Source organism: Anas platyrhynchos, chromosome 29 (assembly GCF_047663525.1).
Source record: "Anas platyrhynchos isolate ZD024472 breed Pekin duck chromosome 29, IASCAAS_PekinDuck_T2T, whole genome shotgun sequence".
Classification (NCBI taxonomy): domain Eukaryota; kingdom Metazoa; phylum Chordata; class Aves; order Anseriformes; family Anatidae; genus Anas; species Anas platyrhynchos.
In genome coordinates, this window is record NC_092615.1 from 1425361 (window position 1) to 1446094 (window position 20734).

Sequence of the window (20734 nt, forward strand, 5' to 3'; positions counted from 1 at the left end):
GAACCTGGATCCAGCCAGCCCCCAGCCCCTCTGCCCAGGGATGGGGACCAGACCCCTGGTGTGAACGGGGCATAACGACGTGTGTGTGCATCCCAGGGCTGTCCTGGGAGCAGATTTCCAGTCAACCCTTGCAAACCCCTTCCCACTGCTGCCCTGGAAGCTCCGCTCACGTGGCGAGAGCTGGGGAGTTGCATCAGTTCCCCCTTGCTGCTGTAAACACTCCCCGTGGGATGAGCAGCTCCAGGGCAGCCCTTGGCGTCCCCACCCCGGTGACAAGCGGTGACCTCTCCGGAGCTCATCTGGGGGCCTGGACACAGAGCCAGGATCCATCGGTGTCCCCCCAAGGCCAGGCTGGCCACGGGTTTGTCACCAGGCGGCGGAGCAGCAGCTCGCTTCGCTCTGCAGAGTGCACGCCGGGTCGCTCTGCACCGGTTTCGAGCTGCAGGATCCACCAACACGTGCATCCTCCTCACCCTGCTTGAGGTACCCCGGCGCTCAGCGGGTTCCTGCCGCGTGCCCCTGCTGGGGACGGTGCCAGGAAATCACAGCTGGTTTGTCCCAGGTGTCACCGGGTCCTGCCCCTGCTCGGCGTGCGGGATTTGCAGCGCTTGCACCTTGCAGGCGCTGGGTTGCTTTTTATTTTTATTTTATTTTATTTATTTTAAATTTTTTTTCAAAGCAGGTCCCCGGCAGCTTGTGGGGTGCGTGTTGAGGTTTCGCTCAGCCTCCCCGGCACTTCCTCGCAGCCTCCCTCGTGTTATGTCACTGCGGTTCACCGGCCCCCGCTTTGGTTTCCAGGACCACTCGCTGCAGGGTGGGGATGGCCGAGCTGAGCAAATGCAGCAGCGGCCACGGCTGGCGTCTGTCCCGGCTGGTGTCTGTCTGTCCCAACCGGTGTCTGTCCTGCCTCTCCAGGGGACCAGGGACAAGTCCCTCGCAGGGCAAAACATTTCATTTATAAACATAAAAAATAAAAAAAAAGGGAGTGAGTGCATTAACTGTTTCGTTTCTGAGCAGGTGAGGTGAGTTTTTTTTTTCTCCGTGGTTTTGCTGAGCTCCCTGCGACCCTGGGGAATGGGGTTCGGGCACCCCCAGCCCCACAGTGGATGGATGTGTGGGGAGCTGGTGATGCTGGGGTGTCCTGGGGATCTGGTGTGGGCCAAACCCAGAGCCTGGCCCTAAACCCACCCCCAGGAAGCCTCCGCTCAGCCTAAACCTGTTCCCCTGCAGCGAGGGCACAGCCACCCCCTAAATCTCATGCCAGCCCCAAATCCCCACCAGCCCCACATCTCCCCCCATCCCCAAATCCCTACCAGCCCCACATCCTCCCCCATAGCACCCCCCAAATCTCCCCCCAAATCTCCCCCAGACCCCAAATCCCCCCATCTCCCCCCCCAACACCCCCTTTATGCCACCCCCAGGACCCCAAACCCCCCCCGGTGCCTGCCCGCAGCCCCCCCCCAAACCCCAACCCTTAGCGCGCGTCCCGCCCCCTTTCCTATTTTGGGAGGGCGGGGTTATGCAAATCACCTCCCCATATCCTCCAATGGGAAGGGAGCCCGGCTGTTCTATGCAAATTTTTCTGGCGGAGGGGGCGGGGTTATGCAAATGCAACCGCGCGGCTGGGGCAAGCGGCGGGCAGCGCGCGGCTCCCGGGACTCGCCCCGGCACCGGACCGGCACCGGCACCGGCACCGGCACCGGCACCGGCACCGGACGGCGGCGGCGGGGCCGCACCGGGGCCGGGCCGGCTCCGTTGCAGCGCCGGGACCCCGCTGCCGTGCCGGTGGGGACTTACCGAGGAGCAGCAGCCGGTGGCCAGGTGCGTGGCCCGGGTGGAGAGGGGGGTCCCGTGCGTCCCGGGACGCGGACAGCCCCCGACCCCCGGTGGGGAAGTCGGTACCGGGTGGCACCGGGGCAGAGGGCACTGCGGGGTGCCGGGTTGGGTGTGTGGGGAGGTGACAACCGTGTGCCACCAGCCCCGTGCCCGTTCTCCACCCCCGGGTGGTGGCAGCCCCGCGGTGGGAGCCCCGTCGGGGCGCACGGGTTGGGGGAGCGGGGCCGGTGCCGGTTGGCCGGGGGGTGCCGGTGCGGCCGGGCCGGCGCCCTGCGGGCTGCCCTGGGCACGGCGGAGCCCTGGCCCCCGCCCCGCCGTCTAGGGATGGAGCGCTATAAAAAGCCTGCGGTTTGCGCTGCGCTCGGGGCGGTTATTTTTACTCGTGTCTGTGCAGAGAGGAACGCCTGGGTTTAACCCAAAAGTGCAGCCTGGAGGGCAGCCGCCCTGCCCGACCACTGCCAGCCGCATAAACCCGGTCCCCAGCACCCCCCTGCTGGGCCTTGGGTGGTGGGAGCGAGCCCATGGTGCAGAGGGGAAACTGAGGCACGGCACGGCCGGGCTGTCTGGGGGTGCGGGCACAGCACCGGGACACCCCAGCCCCGCTGCAGGACCAGGGCCTGATCTCCCCATAGCTTTGCTGGGATGTTCACGGCTCTGGCAGGCTTGGAGCTCGGTTTCCTCACTGCTCCAGAGCTGGGATGCCACCCGTGCATGGCTCTTTCTCGCCAGCGCGTGGCATTTCCAGCGTGTCCCCGAGCGTGTGAGCCTCGCTCCATCGCACATCCCCGTGGGGCGAGCGAGGTGGATTCTCTGCCGGGTCCTCCTGCCCGCTGCCAGCAAGTCCCCGTCCCCGGGGCTTTACTCTTTTAATGAGAGAAAAGTTTCCCAGAGCTGCTGGCTGTGGAGACGGGTAATGAATTAACTCGGCAGCTGGCAGGTGAGCCGGAGGGCAGGGACCTGCCTCGATCAGAAGGTGCCCCAGGGAAGGCGATGGGCTGCGTCCCCTTGGCCCACGAGCATCCCTTGGGACATCGGGTACCGGTTTTGTTGGGAAGGGAGCCAGATCCTGTCCCTTTGCCATGTTCCCAAAAGGTCGAGGGGAGGCCTTTGCAGCTCAGGGTGCGGGGTTGGGGGCACAGATGCAGGCCCTGGGTTTGATTTAGGACTTCGAATGCTCCTGCTCGCCTCCACGTCTTGGGCACTGACGATACCTCGGTGCCAAGAGCAGCAGTGTGGGTGAAAAGCAGGGTTAGAAAACTTGGCACAGGGCAAAGGAGAGGGATCGCTGCTTACCCCCAGTGGGACTCATCCCTGGATGGTCAGAGGGTCAGATGTGCTGAACCCCGACGGGGGTCATTTAAACCCAGAAGCAGGGGGAGGATGAATCTATTTTGGCACCCTTGGCTTTCCCTCCTCTTCGCAGCAGGACAGCCAGGAGCAAACCAGGTTTGTAACCCCCGCAGCCCTGAGGCCACGAGGATGGGCTGAGGCGAGCTGGCAGCACCTTGTGGCTGCCCCAGCGAACCCCCCCAACAGCAAACCAGTATCATTTCCCGTATTAATGCCCAGCTGCAGCGAGGGGCAGCCCAGCCCTGCAGGAACAGCGTTTCCACCCGGGGCTGCCACTGGCAGCATCGCCAACACCAAGCCAAAAAGGTGGCCCCAGCCCCGGCAAGGCTTGGTGTGTCCGTCTGTCTTTCCAAGGAAAAGAGCCGCCTCGGTTTTTTTGGGGCCATTGTAATCCTTCCTCCTTCCACACAGTCATTTTGGAACCGAAAAGCCTCCGCCCATCGCTGCGCTTCGCCCAAGGGGCCGGGTGCTGGTGGGACTTTCGCTCTGTGTCACCCCCAGCAGGGTCGGAGCCAGTGTGGGACTGGGGCTGGACGGTGCCCAGGTCCCCCCTGGTCCAGCCCCATCCCAAATTTGGCTCGGACGGATGCAGGGCAATGCCATTGATCGAGCTCCGTGCTGCAGAAGCGGGCAGAAAGATGAATTTTAATTGTCCCCGGGGATTTTGCATGGTGCTGGGGTGGTGCTTGGTGTGTCTGTTTCGGGGCTCAGTTGACTGTGTGTGTATGAGATGGGGGGGGAGGGTGTTCAGAGCGAGCAACCCCCCTGTCCCCAACTCCCTGATGGCCCCAGGGGGTCCCCAAGCCCCTCATCCCGCTGGGTTCTCCTTTCCCCTGCTTCCCAGCCAGCTCCTCCTGCTTCCCCGCTCCTGTCCCGCACCACTGGCCCGCTCTGGTTTATACTGGTTGCTTGTTTAAACAACCCATAAAAAGCAGAAGGGCCTGCCACCCCCCTGCAGAAACGCTGCTAAACTTTGACTTTTCCCTGCACCAGCCTCGGGATGCAGTTTGCACCACGAGGTCCCAGCACCACCAGTCCCCAAGGACCTTCCCAGGGACCAGGGTCACATCCCCAGGGCTAGGGTCAGGTCCCCAGCATGGGACAGGGAAGCTCCAGCCGGCGATGGATGCAGCAGCGGTGGTCCCTGCGCTGTGTCTGGCTGTGACCGGGGGTCTGCACAGCCCCGCTTCGAGCCCGCTGCCCACCCAGCCCCTGCGAGGCAATGTCTGGCCTGCCCCCACCCCGGATTTTGTGGCTCCTGGCCAAGCTCACGTCTTATCCCAGTGAAGGATGCGATGGAAACTCTCTAGCCCTCTTTAATCGATGTTTTCCTCCATCAAAACGCTGTTCAGAAGCCACCAAATTCAGGCAGGGGGGGATTTGCTGGCTGCTTTCCTCCCCCTTTTCTACCTGCAGACCCCCAGCGTTTCCAGATTTGTAACAAAATCCCCGTTATTTGGTGAAAATGACCTCGTTTGCCCAGTTTCTACGCCGATGCCTCAGTGTCCCGTTGGAGAGGGAGAGCGGGAGGTGGGATGATAAAGCACTGGGGAGCTCAGAGAGGCCCTGGCAAGAGGTCTCCGCTCCTTGCCCCTTCCTCGTGCCTGGCACTTCGAGGCTCTGGACCCAGGGGTCAAGGCCACGTCCCCTCGGGTCGGCAGTGACCGTCCCTTCCCTGTCCCTTCCCCCTTATCCTAGCTCCAGGCACAGGACGTGGCTGCGCAGCCGCCCACCCTAATAACCACCCCATCATCCGTCCCCCAGGCAGAATTTGGGGAGAACTTTCCGCATTTCGCATTTCTGGGGGCGCTCAGAGATCGAGAAAGACGCAAAAGCCCCGCACGGAGCCTGGCACGATGCCCCTGCTGCCCGGTACCGTGCCCGGTGCCAAACCCGCACCGATCCTCGCAGCGGCACAGCCGAGCCCCGCGGCTGCCCTGGGGCTGTGCTGCAGCTCATGGAAAAACACGCTGCTCCCAGGGGGCCGATCCGGCTCAGCGCACTAATTAGGAGAGCGGATAGGAAGTTTACACACTCCGCCGTGATGCAAATGACCCCTAAAGATGCACAGGAGCCGGGGAGTTAATTATAACCCTGGCTGCAGCCGGAGGACTGGGGCGACACCTCGCTGCGCCTCCCCGGCTGGCCGAGGGACGGATCCTGGCCAGGGGACAGCTTGCAGGAGCTGGGTGGACGCGAGCCGGGTGCGTGCGAGGGAGCAGAGAGCCGGGGCTAAAGATACGCAGGCGTGGGAGGGAACGGGGGCCGGCGGGACGCCAGGCAGCGTGGGGAGCTTCTGGCCGGCGCAAAGCATCTCCTCTCCTCAACCGTAGGTGGGGCAAGGCAAGCGGGCTCTCCTCCTGGCCTGGTGTGGGCTAGAAGCTGTCGAGGCTGGGTTTGAGGGCTGCAGAGCTCTGCTTGTGTCGGCGTGGGGGTTCGCTGGGCCCCCCAGAGCCCGGTGTGAGCGCAGGGAGCTCCTTTCCGAGGTCCCCGTTGCGCTCTCCAAGTCTGAGGGCTGCAGCCATGAGCCCGTTGTGGGTGCTGGGTGCTGCTCCCGTGGCACCGGGGCGCTCCCTTGGTGCTGTCCCCAACCGTGGGGACAAGGCTGGAGGGACGGAGGTGACACCGCGCCACTCGGTGCCATCCCCTCGTGCCCGTCACGGCGCAGCTGCGATAATCGCCTGCAGCACTAATGCCGCTTATCGCCTTATCGCCTGGGCGCAGCAATTAAAACCCAGACCGAGAGTCCTCCCCCCCCTTTTCCCATCCCTTAATACCTGCTGGGGGGGGCACGGAGGAACCGAGGCGCTGGTGCCGTGCCGCACTGCGGTGTCCGAACCCTTGGGGCAGCCCCTTTGGAGGCACGAAACCAAAATGCCAGCACCAGCGGTCAGGAGAGCATCCCTCCCCAGTGCCTGGTGGTGCTGGGGCTGCGCGAGTCCCCCGCGGGTCCCTCGTGGCCGCGGTGGCCTCGTGGCCGGGGCGATGCCCCAGGAGGACCCAACGGGGCCGAGCGCTGGCTGCCGAAATAATGAGCTGCTCGGGGAGGCGGCTGATGAAACCGCCCCGCGTGTTGCACGAGGCCTCGCTGCGCCCTCAGCCCCGGTGCAAAGGACCGGGGAAAAGGGGGGAACTGGGGGGGGCCGCACGCGAGTCCGGCCCCGGCACGACCCCATTTCCCCCGCCGCAGCCCATCCCGACGGCGCTGTGGCTGCCGCTTCCTTCTCGCCTCTCGCGCCTCGCCTCCCCCCCTCCGCCTGCTATTTTGGGATGGGGCCTCCGCAGCATCGTCCTGGGGGTGCCGGTGCCCCCCGAGGGGCTCCGCAGCATCAGCGTGAGGGTGCTGGGGGGTCCCAACGCACCCTACTTGGGTGCAGGGGGGGGGATGTGGCAGTCCCAGGGGCACCCCTGTCCCTTGCCGTGGCTCAGCATGGGCAGGGGGGCACGGAGAGGTTGGGGGGGCCCTTGCAGGATCAGTCCCAGCGGTGTCAGATGAGCTTCCCAAATGTGAGCACAGCTGGAAAGCGGGGTGCTGGAGCAGGGTTTTGGGGTGCCGCAGCACCTGAGGGGTGGCGGTGCCGGCCGGGGGGGGCCCTCGCCAGCATTTTGTGGCCCCCGCTGCAGGACGGGCTTTGCCTCCCCAGCACCTCTGAGCGCGTACAGCACGGCCTCTCCTCCGTGCTGAGGTTTGTGAGCCTTTAAAAAGAAACCCTCGGGGCGCAGCTCTGCTGCGCTAGCAGGGGCGCAGGGGGCTTGGGGCCGGCTTTGGGGCCGTGCAGCTTCGTCTGGCCAAAAAGGGTCAAAGCAGGCTGCGAGCACGGCCCCCACGGGGAGCAGCTCGCGTTGCTGCACCTTCGACGGAAGATCATGGGGTTGGGGTGGGCAGGTGGGAGCCGAGCTGCCCCCGCAAATGCACCTGGGGATGCCCCGTGCTGTGCCGCAGGTGTCCGCACCAGGAGGGCAGGATTGGTTTTTCCCGGTTTTGGGAAAACCTCGGCGCTTTCACCAGGGAACTGGTGGCCGCTTTTCCCGGCAGGGCCGTTCCCCACGGGGCTGGGGTGGTCTCATCACCCCCCCCGGTACCTTCGCGCCGTGCGTGGGCCCGGGGACGCAGGGTGGCAGCGGGGCCGTGGGAACGGCAGCACAATTTCCTTCCATAAATTAAAATTAGTTTTGATCAGCTAAATATAGCAGCTGAGCAAGATGGTAAATGGCAACGTGCTTGAGAGAAGGAAGCGGGACGGGCTGGGGCACTGGGGGAGCGAAAGGCTGGCGGTTCCCCAACCTGCACCGGGGCTGATCCCTGCCATGGGGGCTCAAGGGGCTCGTTTGGGGATGCCCGGGGACATTTGGGGAGCATCGTCCCCTGGAGGGCTACAGCAATGTCCTTGGTTCCCAGGCCAGCTCTTGCCCCGTGGCCATGGTTTGGGGTCAGCGGGGATGGAGCTGGCCCAGGGCTGCACCCAATTTGGGGCGGATGCGAGGGTCCCGCTGGGAGCACGGTGATGCCAACCATGGCTCCGTACCAGGTTTCCATGGAACCAAGCCCCCCGGCATCATCCCAGAGGGATTTTGGGGTGACCAGTGCTGGGGGGACAGCAAGAGGAGCCCCGGCTGCGTCCCCACGGTGTCAGCGGTGTGCAACAGGGACCGGTGCCCGGTGCTGGGCTGCAGCCAGGGCTGGCACCTTGCAGCGGGGTTGGGATCCGGAGGGTCCCTTGGCCCCTCGCTCTTCCCATCACCGCCTCACGTGGCACCAGGAGGTGGGTGGTTTCGCTTTGCTGTCTCCTCGTACAGCCACTTCCTGACCTGCGAACGGCTGAGGTCAAATTTAGTCTGTTCGCATTCAAAAAAAAAAAAAAACAAAAAAAAAAAGAAAAACCAACACACACAAAGCATTGAACCTAAAAACAGCCCCTTTGTCTTACCGAGGACCCTCCCCGCGGCCAGCCCAGCCTCTTTTGTGACCCCCCTCCCCATCAGCCCCGGTAAAAACCCCCAGCGAGGGCGAGCGCGGGGCAGCGGCGGCGCAGCTTTGGGATGCCAAGGCTGAGCCCACGTTCCCGGCAAGGGACTTGGGATCGTGGCACTGGTGCCCTGCAGCCAGCACACCCAGGTGCTGGGGGGCTGCCGGGGGGCTGCCGGGGGGGTGTCGGGGGGCAGGGGTGTCGGAGATGGGGCTGTGGGGCCGGCTGAGCAGAGCAAAGGGGAATTTTCCCGCCTGCCCCCAAAGAATTTCCCATTTTTTTTGGTATTTTGAGGGGTTTGACGCTCTTTGCGGAAAAGCTGGGAAATGCCGCCGGGACCAAAACTTCCTCTGAAAAGTTATTATTAATTTTTTTTTTTTTTTTCAGCAAAGCTTATTTTGGCTGGCGGAGGGGCGAGGAGGCACCCAGGAGGTGCTCACGGGGTTTCTCTCTCTCTCTCTCTCTTCCAGTCTCCCTCCGAATCTAGGAGTCAAAAATGGGCCGGAAAAAAATACAGATCAGCCGAATTCTGGACCAGCGGAACCGGCAGGTAGGAGGAGAGGGGACGAAAAGGGACGAGGAGCCGCGAGGCTGGGGAGGGACGAAGGGAGGCGAAGCCGCTCGGCCCCCAGGGGCGTCGGATCCTCCAGAGGCTGCAGATTTTGGGTGCTGGAGGGGAAAGGAGAGGGCGGCGGGGCCATGGCGGTGGCACCGGGGCAGCGCCGCGTCCCCTTCCCCACAGGTGACCTTCACCAAGCGTAAATTCGGGCTGATGAAGAAGGCGTACGAGCTGAGCGTGCTGTGCGACTGCGAGATCGCCCTCATCATCTTCAACAGCACCAACCGCCTCTTCCAGTACGCCAGCACCGACATGGACAAGGTGCTGCTCAAATACACGGAGTACAGCGAGCCCCACGAGAGCCGCACCAACTCCGACATCCTCGAGGTAGCGCTGGGGGGCGCAGAAAATGGTGGGGTGGGGTGGGGGGCTTGGGTAGGGGTAGGGGACCCCGCTCACCGCCCCGCTCCCCGCAGACGCTGAAGCGCAAGGGGCTGGGGCTGGACAGCCACGAGCTGGAGCTGGACGAGGGGCTGGACGGCGGCGAGAAGATGCGGAAGCTGAACGAGGGCATGGACCTGACGGTGGCACGGCCCCGGTTTTACGTGAGTGGCCACCACAGCGTGATGTTGGGGGACAGGAGCCGTGTCCCCAACCCCAGCCCTGACCCCAGCTCTCTGTTTCACCCCGCAGAGCCCGGTGCCGCTGCCCGAGGCCTCCTACAGCAGCTCCCCACCAGCTGGCGGTGACGGAGCCCTGGGCAGCACCAGCAGCTCCCCGCAGAGCCAGGGCCGCCCGCCCGCCTTCAAACCATCGGCACCGAAGCTCTCGGGGCGCTCTCCGGGACCGATGCCCCCAGGTAGGCTCAGATATTGCTCGGCTGCGTGTGGGTGGCATCGCAGCGGGGACAAGGTCCCCCCGGCGGCCACCTCGCTGGCCCCGTAGGGATTTTCCAGGCCGGACGCCGCATGCAAAGCTCCCCTCGCAGCATCTCCCGGGGATTTACCGGGAGCGGGGCAGGGGCGGGCGCGTGGGCAGGTAGCGCTGCCGCAGCTGCGGAAACGCCACCGGCTTCTGGCCTCCCTCCAGCTGCTTCCTGCGCGCTGCTGAGTCACGGCCGCCGCGCACCCAGGTGGCCCCGGGCACCCTGCACCCATGCCTCGTGTTCCCTCCTGTGCATCAGAGCTGGAGCCAGGTGCCCGGTGGGGCTGGCGTGGGACTGGGTGCTGCTGGGTGCCCCCCAAGCTTCTGCCACCCTGGGGACGGGCAGCAAAAACGGGGCTGGAAAAATTGATGCCGCTACTTGACCGGCGGAAAGCCCCCCCGGGTGGGTAGGAGGTGGCACGGGGGTGGCCGACCCATGGGTGGCTTTGCCACAACCAGCATGGGCTGAGCCTCCACGGCTCTGCGCTGCTCCTGGGGCAGGATGTGGGCACGCCGCGTGCCCACCTCGGATGGCAACGACCTGGCCGGGGAGGTGGAGGTGCCACAGGATGTCCCCCCAGCTGCTCCGCGGGGAGCTGAGCCGCGAGGGCTGCCCGCAGCGGGGTCCGGACGGGGAGCTTTGCACCCTGCTGGTTCCCGGGGCCAGATCCGGTCGTCGCCTTCGTTTCCGCTCGCAGCACACGGCCGTGGCCGCAGCGGGCCGGGGGTGGCCACCGCAGCCCAGGTGCGCTCAGGATGTGGCTTTGCCGGAGCGCGGCACCGTGCACGCACGCACGGGCACCCACCGGGGACGAGGGCACCGGGGCCACTTTCTGCATCCCCCGGGGAGCCCCGAAGACAGGAGCCCGATGGTTCCACGTCTTTCGGTGCCATCCGTGCGTCCTCCTGTCCCTCTGTCCGTCCAGGTATCGGCTACCCCCTGTTCCCCCCCGGCAGCCTGAACCGAGCCTTGGCCACCAAGACGCCGCCGCCGCTGTACCTGGGAGCCGACGGCCGGCGCGGCGAAGCCCACGGCAGCTTGGCCAGTGGCAGGAGCGGTGGCAGCACGGCGGTGAGTGACACCAAGGGACTCTGCAGCACCCGGGGACATCGCCCCATAGATATAGCCCCATAGATTCAAGACCCCAAATGTGCAGCCCCCAGCTTTTGGGTCTCCGGGGTGCTCCTGATGGCCGGGGGGACAGTGCCAGGAGGATGCTCGGTGGCCTTGTCCCCCCTGTGTCCCCTCCCCAGCTGTGGCACCATGGGAGGGGGTCAGGGAGGGGTCCCCTGTTCCCAGCCAGCCCCTGTCTCACTGCAGCCAGGGGGCCACTGAGGTTCCCCCCCCCAAATTCAGCAAGGAGCTGCTCTGATCCTCTCCCTTCTCCTCTTCCTCTTCCAACACTGGGGCTTTGCTGCGGGGCTGGGGAGGGAAAGGGAGCACCACAGCCCCCCCGGGGGTCTCAGCAGCACAAAGCCTGACCGGGGGGGGCACCTTCGCATCCCACAGAGACCTCTGTACCCCGGTCTGCAGACCCTGAGCCCCGTGCTTCCACCGGGCAGCGCCGGCATCCCCAACCACAGCCTCTCCGGCTTCCCCTTCCTCGCCCCGGCACAAGCGGGTAAGTCCTGGCCCCATGCCCCAAGAGGGTCAAAGACCCCCAACCATGCCCCCCCCACAGCTCCTGTTAACTTTTCATCCCCTGCTTGGCAGAGTATGGGGCTGGTGAGGCCCCACCGCCCCCCAGCTTCCTTCAGCCTGGCCCCCCGGCTTCGTGGCAGCCCCCGCGGGACATGGCAGCGCTGGGGTAAGGAGCGGGTTGGGGACACAGGACAGCATGGGACAGGGTCTGGCAACGGGGTGAGGGAAGGGGGGATTTAGGGTTAACCCTTCTTTTTGGGTACCCAAAGCACAGCCCCACACCGTCCGGTTTCACCCCAAAACTGGGGCGCACGGGGACAGGCTGGGAACCCTCCCACCCACCCAGTCCCAGCCCGTCCCGCAGGCAGCGGAGCCTATTTAAAGCCGAATTTGCCCCCCAGGGACCTAGCCCCTGCGTCCCCCCCCCCCATCACAAACCAGGCTCCCAGCAGCCGTGCCAGTGTGTGGGTGGGTGGCAGCCTGGGAAGCGGGTGCTGCAGCCCCCCCAGCGTTGCTTGGGGGCGAGAAATTGGATGGAGACGGTGCATGAGATGAGTTGGGAGGCTCTCAGCCCTGCTTGGGTTGGGGGGGGGGGACACCCTTCCCACCCCCTGTGTGTCAGCCAGGGATGCCGCATGGGGACACCCGGCCTCACCCTCCCTTCTCACCCCAGGACCAGCACCAGGATTGTCCCCACCGAGGACGCGGCCCCCGGCAGCTCCCCGCAGCACCACGCCATCAGCATCAAGTCGGAGAGGGTCTCGCCGGGGCTCGGCTGCCCCTCGGGCACCCCGCAGCCCCCCCCGGGTGGTTTGACCTCCCTGAACGAAGCCCCCCGAGGCTCCGGAGACCTCCAGCCTCGGGACGACTACGCCAAGGGTTATCCCTACCCCCTGGGCCCCCCCCGGCCGCTGGCGGAGGAGCAGAGGGCCACCACCGTCCCCGTCCCCCCACGGCGGGCACAGGCTGTGGACGGGTGGCAGAGATAGCGAGGCTGACGGGGTGCAGGGGGGAGCCGCCCCCCCGCTTCCACCCCATCCCCGGACCCCCAAGGAGCCCCCCCCCAACTCCCTGGGGCTTCCCATGGGGTCCTCACCCCAACGCTGGGGCAGCAGCTCCCAGACCTCCCCCTCCCCACCCCAGCGCCCCTCCCTGACACTGTTGTCGCCCCCCCTTTTTCTCAGCTCTGCCCCCCAGCCCCATGCTCCTGCTGGGCACGGTGAGGTTGGGACCCCCCCGGCGTGGCACGGTGTCCGGTGCCGGACTCTGTCTGTCCCCGTCTGTCCCCGCGTGTCCCCACCGAGCCTGGGAAGTGCCTGGGAAGTGCCACGGGGTGGCAGCAGGACTGAGAGCAGCAGCCGATGGCAGCGGGGGGGGGGGCCCCAACCCTGCACCCACAGGGCCAAATCCTGCCCCCCCCCGGCTGGGGTGAGGAGGTGGGGGGGGGAGAAAGGGGGGGTGCTGAGGGTGCTGCTCCGCCAGCCCAGGGACTTTTTTTTTTCTATTTATTAATAAAGAGCTGGGGGTGTCGGGGTGCCTGGCGTCAGCTCCTTTGGGGTGGGGATGCGCAGCTCGGTGTGGGGTGGCAACTCATGAATGTCCCCGAGGGGAAAACTGGGCTGTGCCCCATTAATTTTGGCACGGCGCTGCTGTCCCCAAAGTCCCCCCTGACTCCAAGCCACCTCCCTGGGGTCACCGACCCCCCAGCACCGGGGTCACCCCAGCCCTCACCCTATCCCCGTGTCCCCATGGCTGAGCCGTGTGCTCCAGGAGACCCCAAAAAATTCTTGTAGGATCTGACGCTGCAGGGTCAGTGCGGGTGGATGGTGTTCCCACTGACAGGGAGACGAAAACGCCCTCTTGTGCCCCAAATATCAGCATTAATGGGGACACGTGTGGGGTGAAGGGGGCTGCTGGCACCTGCCCCATGCAGGGCTGGGCTTTTTGCAGCTCCCTGGGCTGGGGAAACCCTTTATGGGCCCTGCGACGCATCGGGGATGGGAAGGAGGGTTTGGGGAGGTGGCACTGCCCACCACGTGCGGGTTTTTGGGGGGCCCAGCACCTCTTCCCTGCAGTGTCATGGGGGACGTGGCGTGGGGATGGGGCCCCTCCACTCGCCGGCGCTGAACTCGGCTCCCGGGGAGCTTACTGGGAGCCGAGCCCCGGGATTAACCCACGGCACGGAGATTAATTCCGGGGAGAGTTTTTTCCCGTTTAATAGAGCCCAGCGAGCGGCGTAAATACCAGCCGGGATTAGGGGCTGCTGCCTCGGGACGCGGCTCCCGACATGGATCCGGCCCCTGGTGATGCTCAGCCATGGGGTCTAGGAGCAGGGCAGCGGCCACCCCAAATTTAGGGGACAGCGGGGTGACGGCGGAGGTGACTGCGGCCCAGGTGCCCCCCAGGTGGTGGGGACGGTCCCCTCCCGACCCGCTGCGTGTCCCCAGGCTGGGAAGGGGCTGGTGAATGCGGCGAGGAGCCGAGACACCCGGGGAAAATGTTGGGGGCTGGGGTAAGAGACACTGATTGAATAGCAATGACTGCGTGATTTATGGTTTGCATTATTGCATGGCTCATTTGAATATATGCTAATAAGGCTTTTCTCCTCGTTTTGTTTGTAAGATTTAGATTTGCTATGGCAACCCGCTGGCATGGAAGGAGCGCCAGGAAATGTCAGGGCGAGGTGAGCCCCGGGGAGGGGCTGGGGCTGTTGGGGGGGCCACATCCCACCGGGGGGACACGGCAGAGGCCGGCGGGACCGAGGGCAGCGGTGGGAGACCCAGAAGCCGACCGGAGCCGCGCATCCCCCCCCCCGGCTGCCCACAGGTCCAGTACCGCCCCATTGCGACAGGTCCTAAACTGGGGTTGGGGGGTGCCCCGGGGTGCCCCCAGCCCCACTTTGGGCTTGCAGCGAGGCCCCTCTCGCCCTCCGGCCCCGTGTCCCTGCCCACCTCCCATCACGGTGCGATGCGCAGTTGTGCAGGACCCAAAGGTCTCACCGAGGCCCCCCCCCCAGCTTTTTTTAGGGGTGACAGTGCTCAGGGTGGTGCTGGGAAGAGGCACAGCATCTGGCTTCGCTCTGTCCCCCCCCCCCAATCCATCCTGCAGGGCCCTTATCCATTGCAGAAGGGTCTGGGCCACCTTTACGTGCCCCTTCCCAGAAAACGGGGGAACCACCCCAAAAAAATCCCATTACCTGCAGGCCTGGCGTGGCTGGGGGCTGCGCTGCTCCGCGAGGGTGCTGGGCTCCAACGCTGGGGGCCGCAGGGCTTGGGGGGGCTTTTTTCCCCACCCCACGCTGCCACCTCTCTGCCAGGCAGCAGCTGAGGAGAGGCTGCTCCATCAGGGCTCTGTGCACCCCATTTTTTTTTTTTTTGGGGGGGGGGACACAGGCCTTGCAGCTGGGGAAGAGGCGCACTGGCTGCTTTTGGGGTCCCCCCCCCCCATGGGTACGGGACTGGATCCCAGCCCAGCGGGGTGGAGGCTGCTTCTCCGTGTCCTTTGGGGTCGTGGTGATATAGGGGGGGGACGGGACAGGACAGGAGCAGAGCAGGGGATGCGCGCCCCCCCCCTCTCCACGGCACCGGGACTGGGCACCGCGCGTCCCCGCGGCCACCCGACGGGATGGGCCGGGGCCGGGCTCCTCTCCCGGGGCTTCCCGTGGTCGTTTCACGCCTTACACCGGGGAGGGAACGAGCCCCGGGCTCCCTCCGGACACCCTCCTCTCCCCCCGGTCCCCCCCCCTGGCGGTGCATCCTCCCCCCAAGCCCCCACCCGGTTGTTTTGCAAAAGCCCTGAAATATTCATGGCGCTGCGCACAGCGCCTCGGAATGAATTTTTGATCAAAACCTTATCAGGGAGCCAAAATACGCCACCCACCCCCCCAAAAAAAAAAACAACTCCCCCCCCCAAAAAAAACAGCAGAAGGAGGGGGACCGGGACCGGCGGTACCAGGGGGCTGCAGGAGCCGAGCCCGGCGGAATTTACCGGGGAAGGCCCCGGTGGCAGGGCCGGGATTTGGGGGGGGGGGAGCAGCCACCGGCCGGACCCCCCCGTCGGGGATGGGGCAAGACGGATTTAGGGCCCCCGAGGTTCAGCCCCGGGCCCGGTTCCTGCTGCCCCCCCACCGGGACGGGCCCCGAACGGCCCCGGTTGGACGGGGCGGGCGGTGGGGAACCGGGACAGCCCCCCCCGGCGGCCCCCAGCCCCGCGGGGAGAAATATTCGTTGAGGGGGAAATTGAGAAGCGGAGCTCACCGGGGCCAAAGCCGGCAGCGCTGGGAAGGGTGGCGGGGGGGGGGGAGGGCACGGAACGGGCCCGGTCCGAATTCGGAGCGACTCCCGATTGCCGGCACCGATTTTTAAATGCGCTCCGAAAATCCCGGTGCGCCGGGACGGGGTGACCCCCCCCTTCCCCCGCCGTGCTCTCGGCTACTTCGGAGCGTGGGGGTGTTAACAGCCAGGGCGGGGCGTTATTTAATTAGATTTATTTATTTTTCATTAAAGATGAGCCGATTTTGGTTGCGTTTCCACGGAGAACAGATAAATCCTGCACCGGGCTGCGAGCACACCCGGGGCACCGGGGTGACCCCAACCGCCCCCTCCCTCCTGCCGCAGCGTCTGCACCAGCCCTGGGGGGGGGGGGGCAAAGGCAGGAGGACCCCCCCCATGCCCCTTGTCCTTCCCCTCGCTCCGGATCCCCTCGCTCCGGATCGGGCTCTCCCCGATCCCCTCTCGGTCCCACGGGGCGTGGGGCCGGGAGGAGGCACGGGGTGGGGGGGGGGGAGGAATCCGGCCCCCACCCGGCCCGGCCTCCCGCTGCCCTTGTGGGGCTGCACCGGCGGGGTGACCCGGAATATTTTTTATTATTATTATTATTATTTTTCTTTTCCCTACAATCCCCGTTATTTTTAGGTTCTGCTCTCGGAGCCGCCCCCGCCACCCCCCCCACACCCACCCACCCACCGTGGGCCCCCCCCCCCCTCCCCATCCTTCCCAGCCCGTGCATTCCCCCCCAGCGCAGGGCTAACCTATCCCGCTCCCGACGTGAGGACGTCATGCCTTACGTAGTAAAAATATGGAGAAAGCGGAAAAAAAAAAAAAAAAAAAAAAAAAAAAGCGCATTTTCCCTCCTCTCTCTCCTTCTCTCCATTTCCAAAAGGGACAAAATGGATGTTTGGGCGGAATCCGCCCCCCCCCCCGGGCCCGGCGGTCTCTGGGGGGGGGGGGTGAGGGAGGGGGGGGGGAAAGGGGGGGGGTTATCGGGGCTCAGGCCCGTTAAAGCCCCCCGGGCAGACGTTTCTGTTTAACCCCACGTAACGGCAACGTGATCGGGGGGGGCTCCGCTTCTCCCAGCCCCGCTCCTGGCACTCCTCGCCGGGAGCCGCAGCCCGGCTCAGCCGCTCCTCATCGGCTCCAGCCTCTGGGGGGGGGGGTGGGGGGGGGGCACTCAGCATCCTGCCCCCCCCCCTCCCGGATGCTGCCGCTGTCCCGGCGGCTCTCGGCTCCCGCTGCCGCTTAAGTCCTAAAGGATGCAGAGGTGCGGAGGGAGGTAAATAACGCCCCCCCCCGGCTCCCCTCTCTCCCTGCCCCGCACAGAACTCCCCGGGCCGGGGGCAGCCCCCGAGGTGGGGGGGGGGGTCGCAGGGGCAGGGCGGTGCGGACCCCCGCAGCATCCCGCCCCCCCCCTGCCGCTTCTCCCAACTTGGAGGAAGTCTGCCAGGGGGGACCCCACGCTCCCCTCTTCCCCCCCCCCCAACCCGGGCCTTTTTTTTTTTTTTTTTCCCCTTTTATTTATTTTTTTCCTGCGGGTTGCGATTTTTTTTTTCTGCTTTTTTTTTTTTTTTTGTCCTCCCCCGGATTAGAGGGTCCCGCCGGCCCGGTGCGAGTATCGGGGTGGGGGCGAAGGAGGGGTGTGTGTGTGTGTGTGTGTGTAAGGGGGGTTGGGGGGGGGGGGGGGTCGAGGCGTGGAAAGCTGCCCTCCCTCCGGCTCCCGCAGCGCCGGGAACAATGGCCACGGGCTCCGTGGGGACAATGCCCGGCGGAGCCGAGCTGCTTGGGTTGCAGGACACGTCCACCACCGCCTCGGCCCCCCCCGGGCCCCGGCCCCCGCTCCCCCGGGGCAGGCTCCCCCGCTCCCCCGGGGCTGTGGGAAAACGCGTGGCTGAGGTCTGGGGAGGGGTGGGGGGGGGGGGAAGGATTTGCAGCAAACTTGGGGAAAGTTCCCCCCCGACGGAGCCGGCTCCGTCCCTTTCCCGGCTTTTGGGGCCGAGCCGCCCCTTTTGGCCGTTTTTTTATTTTTTTTATTTTTTTTTTATTTTTTGCAGCAAAACTCCGAGGGCACCGTCGGGGCTCAACAGGTCGGCAGCGGGCAGCCCGGTGTGCGCGGCTCCCTCCGCTTTCCATTTTCCCTTTTTCTCCACCCCTCTCCCCCCACCCTAGCGCACCCCCCCCCCCCCCCACACACACACAACCCCCCCCTCGCCTTCCCCGAGCCCCCTTCATTATTTCTGTTATCACAAGGCAGCCTCCGTGCCCAAACGCCGGCATGTGCGAGGCAAACAGAGCGCGATTGTTCCGAGCCTGGGAACGCGCGGAGGGGGCGCGGAGGGGGCGCGGGGGCCGCCGCCCGCCGCCCCCCGCCCGGGCCCGCTCAGACGCGATTGTGATGGAAATCGCCTTCCCCGCATGCTGTTGAACTTGATGTTGACTCCTTTTCTTTGGGGCTCCACGTCTCCCCGGCCACTTGTTTGTGGGAAAATTTTCTGCCGGGCTCCAGTGTGAAATTAATTAATCAGGGCCTCGAGATGGCAATGGGACACAAAAGGGGACAGCCGGGGGAAACTCCGGCAAACTCACAAAAGCCACCCGGGGTTTATAGCCCCCGGGGCTGCCCGGACCGACTGCCCTGCCCTGCCCGCTGCCCGAGGTAAGGGGCTGCCGGAGCGAAGTTTCGGTGTGTGCAGCTATTTCGGGGGGTTCGGGGAAGGGATTTGGGGGCCGGGAGGGGGTTGGTTTTGGAGAGGATCCTGGCGGTGGTCGGTGTGGGCATCCTTCCCCCGTCCCCTCCGAGCCGTGCCATCCGCGCTGCGGGGCTGGGAAAGCCACGGAGAAATTCCCCAACCCAAAGGGCCGGGGCTGAATTGATTTTGGAGAAAGAGGGGGGGGAAAAAAAATCTCTATTTTTTTTTTTTTTTTTTTTCCTAAAAAAGTAACTCGGGTGCTGGTGGTGCTGAAGCTCCTGGCTGTGCCCGAGCGAGCACGGCGGGGATTTCCTCGCCGTTGTTTTCCCGAGCGGGGAAATCTCCGCCGGGCTAGGGGAAAGCGTTCGGCCCCGGTGTGCTCCGGGGGGGGGGGGCTCCGCTCTCTCCGCTCTCATTTCCAGTCTCCCCCCCCTCGGTATTAGTTTCTGCGAGTGTTGTGCGTGCCCTCCGACGGGCTTAGGAGCGGCGTGCGGATAAATATAAAATCAGATTGTCTTTTTTTAAGCACTTCCCAGGGCAGGCTATTATTGCTTTTAGAGAGATCAATCTTTGCAAAGCGTTCGGGGCTTAGGGGGAATATTTCTGCACGGGAGCAGGCCAAAAATACGAGCGTCAAACACCCTCCCTGTCTTTGTTGCCACCACATCTTTGGGTGACAGCGACAGCAGAAATAAAACAATTCCGAGCGCCGGCTAAATCTTTAGTTTCGGCACACATCGAGATCTCCGGGAGGGCAGCGATTGGGGAGGGTCTGACCAGGGGTTTGGGCCCCCTTTTGCTGGGGGTCGCCCCCCCCTCTCTCCGGCGCTCTCTCGATGCTCCGGTGCTGGTTGAATTGATGTGCGAAGCGATGTGCAGGGAACGAGTCGTTGCGTTTTAAATGCAAATAATTCCCAGCGACAGCACCGGAATCAAAACGCTAAAAAAAAAAAAAAAAAATTGAAAAAAAAAAAAAAACGGGGCGGGAAAAAAGAAGAAGGAAAAAAAAATATCTATATTTCTGGGAGGGGGGAAAAAAAATACACAAACCAACAACAAACAGCTGAAAATCCGCTTCCGAGGGGCGCGGGCCGGGCTCCGTTCACCGGGGAGCGGCGGCTGCTGCCCGCTTCTGCGGGCCCGCGGCCGGGGATGCTCCGGTGCCCGCGGCACGGGGGGGTCGGGGGCGGCTCGGTGCCCCCCAGCCCCGGGGGCTGCAGGCCCGGCACTGCCGTTTCTCGCCCCCCGGTGCCCGTTGCAGCCGACCGGGCGGGCAGACGTGGGGCTGCGCTGCTGCAGCTCCAGAGGCCGGGGCCCGGCTTTGCCCCCTGGCTAGGGCCGGGGCTCCCCTCGGGACCCCCCCCCCCGAGCTGCTGGGGGCCGGGAAGGGCTGGGTGCTGGGGGGGGGGCTCCAGCACCGCCCCCGCTGCCAGCCTCCCGGCAAAGTTGCTCCAAGTTGGAGCCGTCGCGCTCGCTGCTTCGCCTCTCGGATAGAAATATATACGTAAATCTCGATAGATAATTTATTTTTTTTCCCTTTTTTTTTTTTTTTTTTTTCTCTCCCCAGGTGAGCTCGGCCCAGAGGCTGCGCCGGGGGACTCTGCCTGCCCGCCGAGGAGGTAATTGCGGCTTTCCGTGCCTCTCGCCGGGCGTTAGCCCCGGGGCTGATGCTCGCCCGTTCCCACCGTGGGCCGGGACGGGGCGGGCAGCGAGACCCTCCCGCGACCCCCGGGCCTGGCGCTGCCGGTAACGGCGACAAGTTGCCGTGCTGCCGGGGGTACGGCTGCGAAACGGGGCTACGGGAGAGACCGGCCCGGGCCCGCCGGTTCCTCCGGTGGGAGCACGGCTCCGAGCCGAGCCGAGCCGAGCCGCGCTGCCTCCCGCCGAGGCGCCCGGCGGCTCCTGCGGCGAGCGCCGTGCTCGCACCGGAGCCCAACATGGCTGCTGCAGTGAAGGTATTTGATGCACACGGGGGTGGCGGCGAGGGGAGGACGGGGGACGAGAGGCACCGGGCTCCGAGCCGGTGCCCGCAGCCGCCGGCCGAGGGCTGGAGGCGGCCGAGCGCTCGGTAAGTGCCGGGAAGGAACGGGGCCGAGCGAGCTCCGGGCCCCCCTTGCCATCCTCCCGCCGCCGCGAACACGCGTGGGGCAGCCGCCCCTTCGCTGCCGGCCCTGCCGAGCCTCCCCCGCAGCTTTCCCGGGCCCTCCCGGGGGCGCGGAGCCGAGGGGAGAGGCACCGGGAGACCGGCGGGGCCGAACCGGGCCGCTGCGGCTCGCCCGGTGCCTGCGCGGCGGCTTCCCGGGCCCGGGGGGAGGCGAAGGAACGGGACCGGTGAGGATGCTGAGCCCCGGCCCCGCCGGTACCCGGAGCTGCCCATTCCCGAGGATGCTCCCGGGGCCGCTCCGTGGCTCCCGTTCGTTCCCCCGGCGGAGCTTTGGGGCTGCGGCCATTGCGGGGGCTTTGCCCCCTCGGGAGGCACCGTTTCACCGGGGAAA

At 65.5% G+C, this 20734-nt stretch overlaps 1 protein-coding gene across 2 annotated transcripts in view; it reads left to right on the forward strand.

Moving 5' to 3' along the window:
• The first annotated feature begins 1620 nt into the window (after window positions 1–1620).
• MEF2B (myocyte enhancer factor 2B) overlaps window positions 1621–20734 on the forward strand; it is a 47547-nt gene continuing 28433 nt past the window's right edge. For both annotated transcript variants that reach the window (XM_072029229.1, XM_038169228.2), the window contains exons 1-10: window positions 1621–1821; window positions 8624–8703; window positions 8896–9099; window positions 9189–9317; window positions 9406–9571; window positions 10563–10708; window positions 11147–11258; window positions 11351–11444; window positions 11952–13961; window positions 19807–19858. In XM_072029229.1, coding sequence (XP_071885330.1) covers window positions 8650–8703; window positions 8896–9099; window positions 9189–9317; window positions 9406–9571; window positions 10563–10708; window positions 11147–11258; window positions 11351–11444; window positions 11952–12267 — 1221 coding nt within the window. In that variant the 5' untranslated portion in view covers window positions 1621–1821; window positions 8624–8649 and the 3' untranslated portion in view covers window positions 12268–13961; window positions 19807–19858. The remainder of the gene's footprint in view (window positions 1822–8623; window positions 8704–8895; window positions 9100–9188; window positions 9318–9405; window positions 9572–10562; window positions 10709–11146; window positions 11259–11350; window positions 11445–11951; window positions 13962–19806; window positions 19859–20734) is intronic.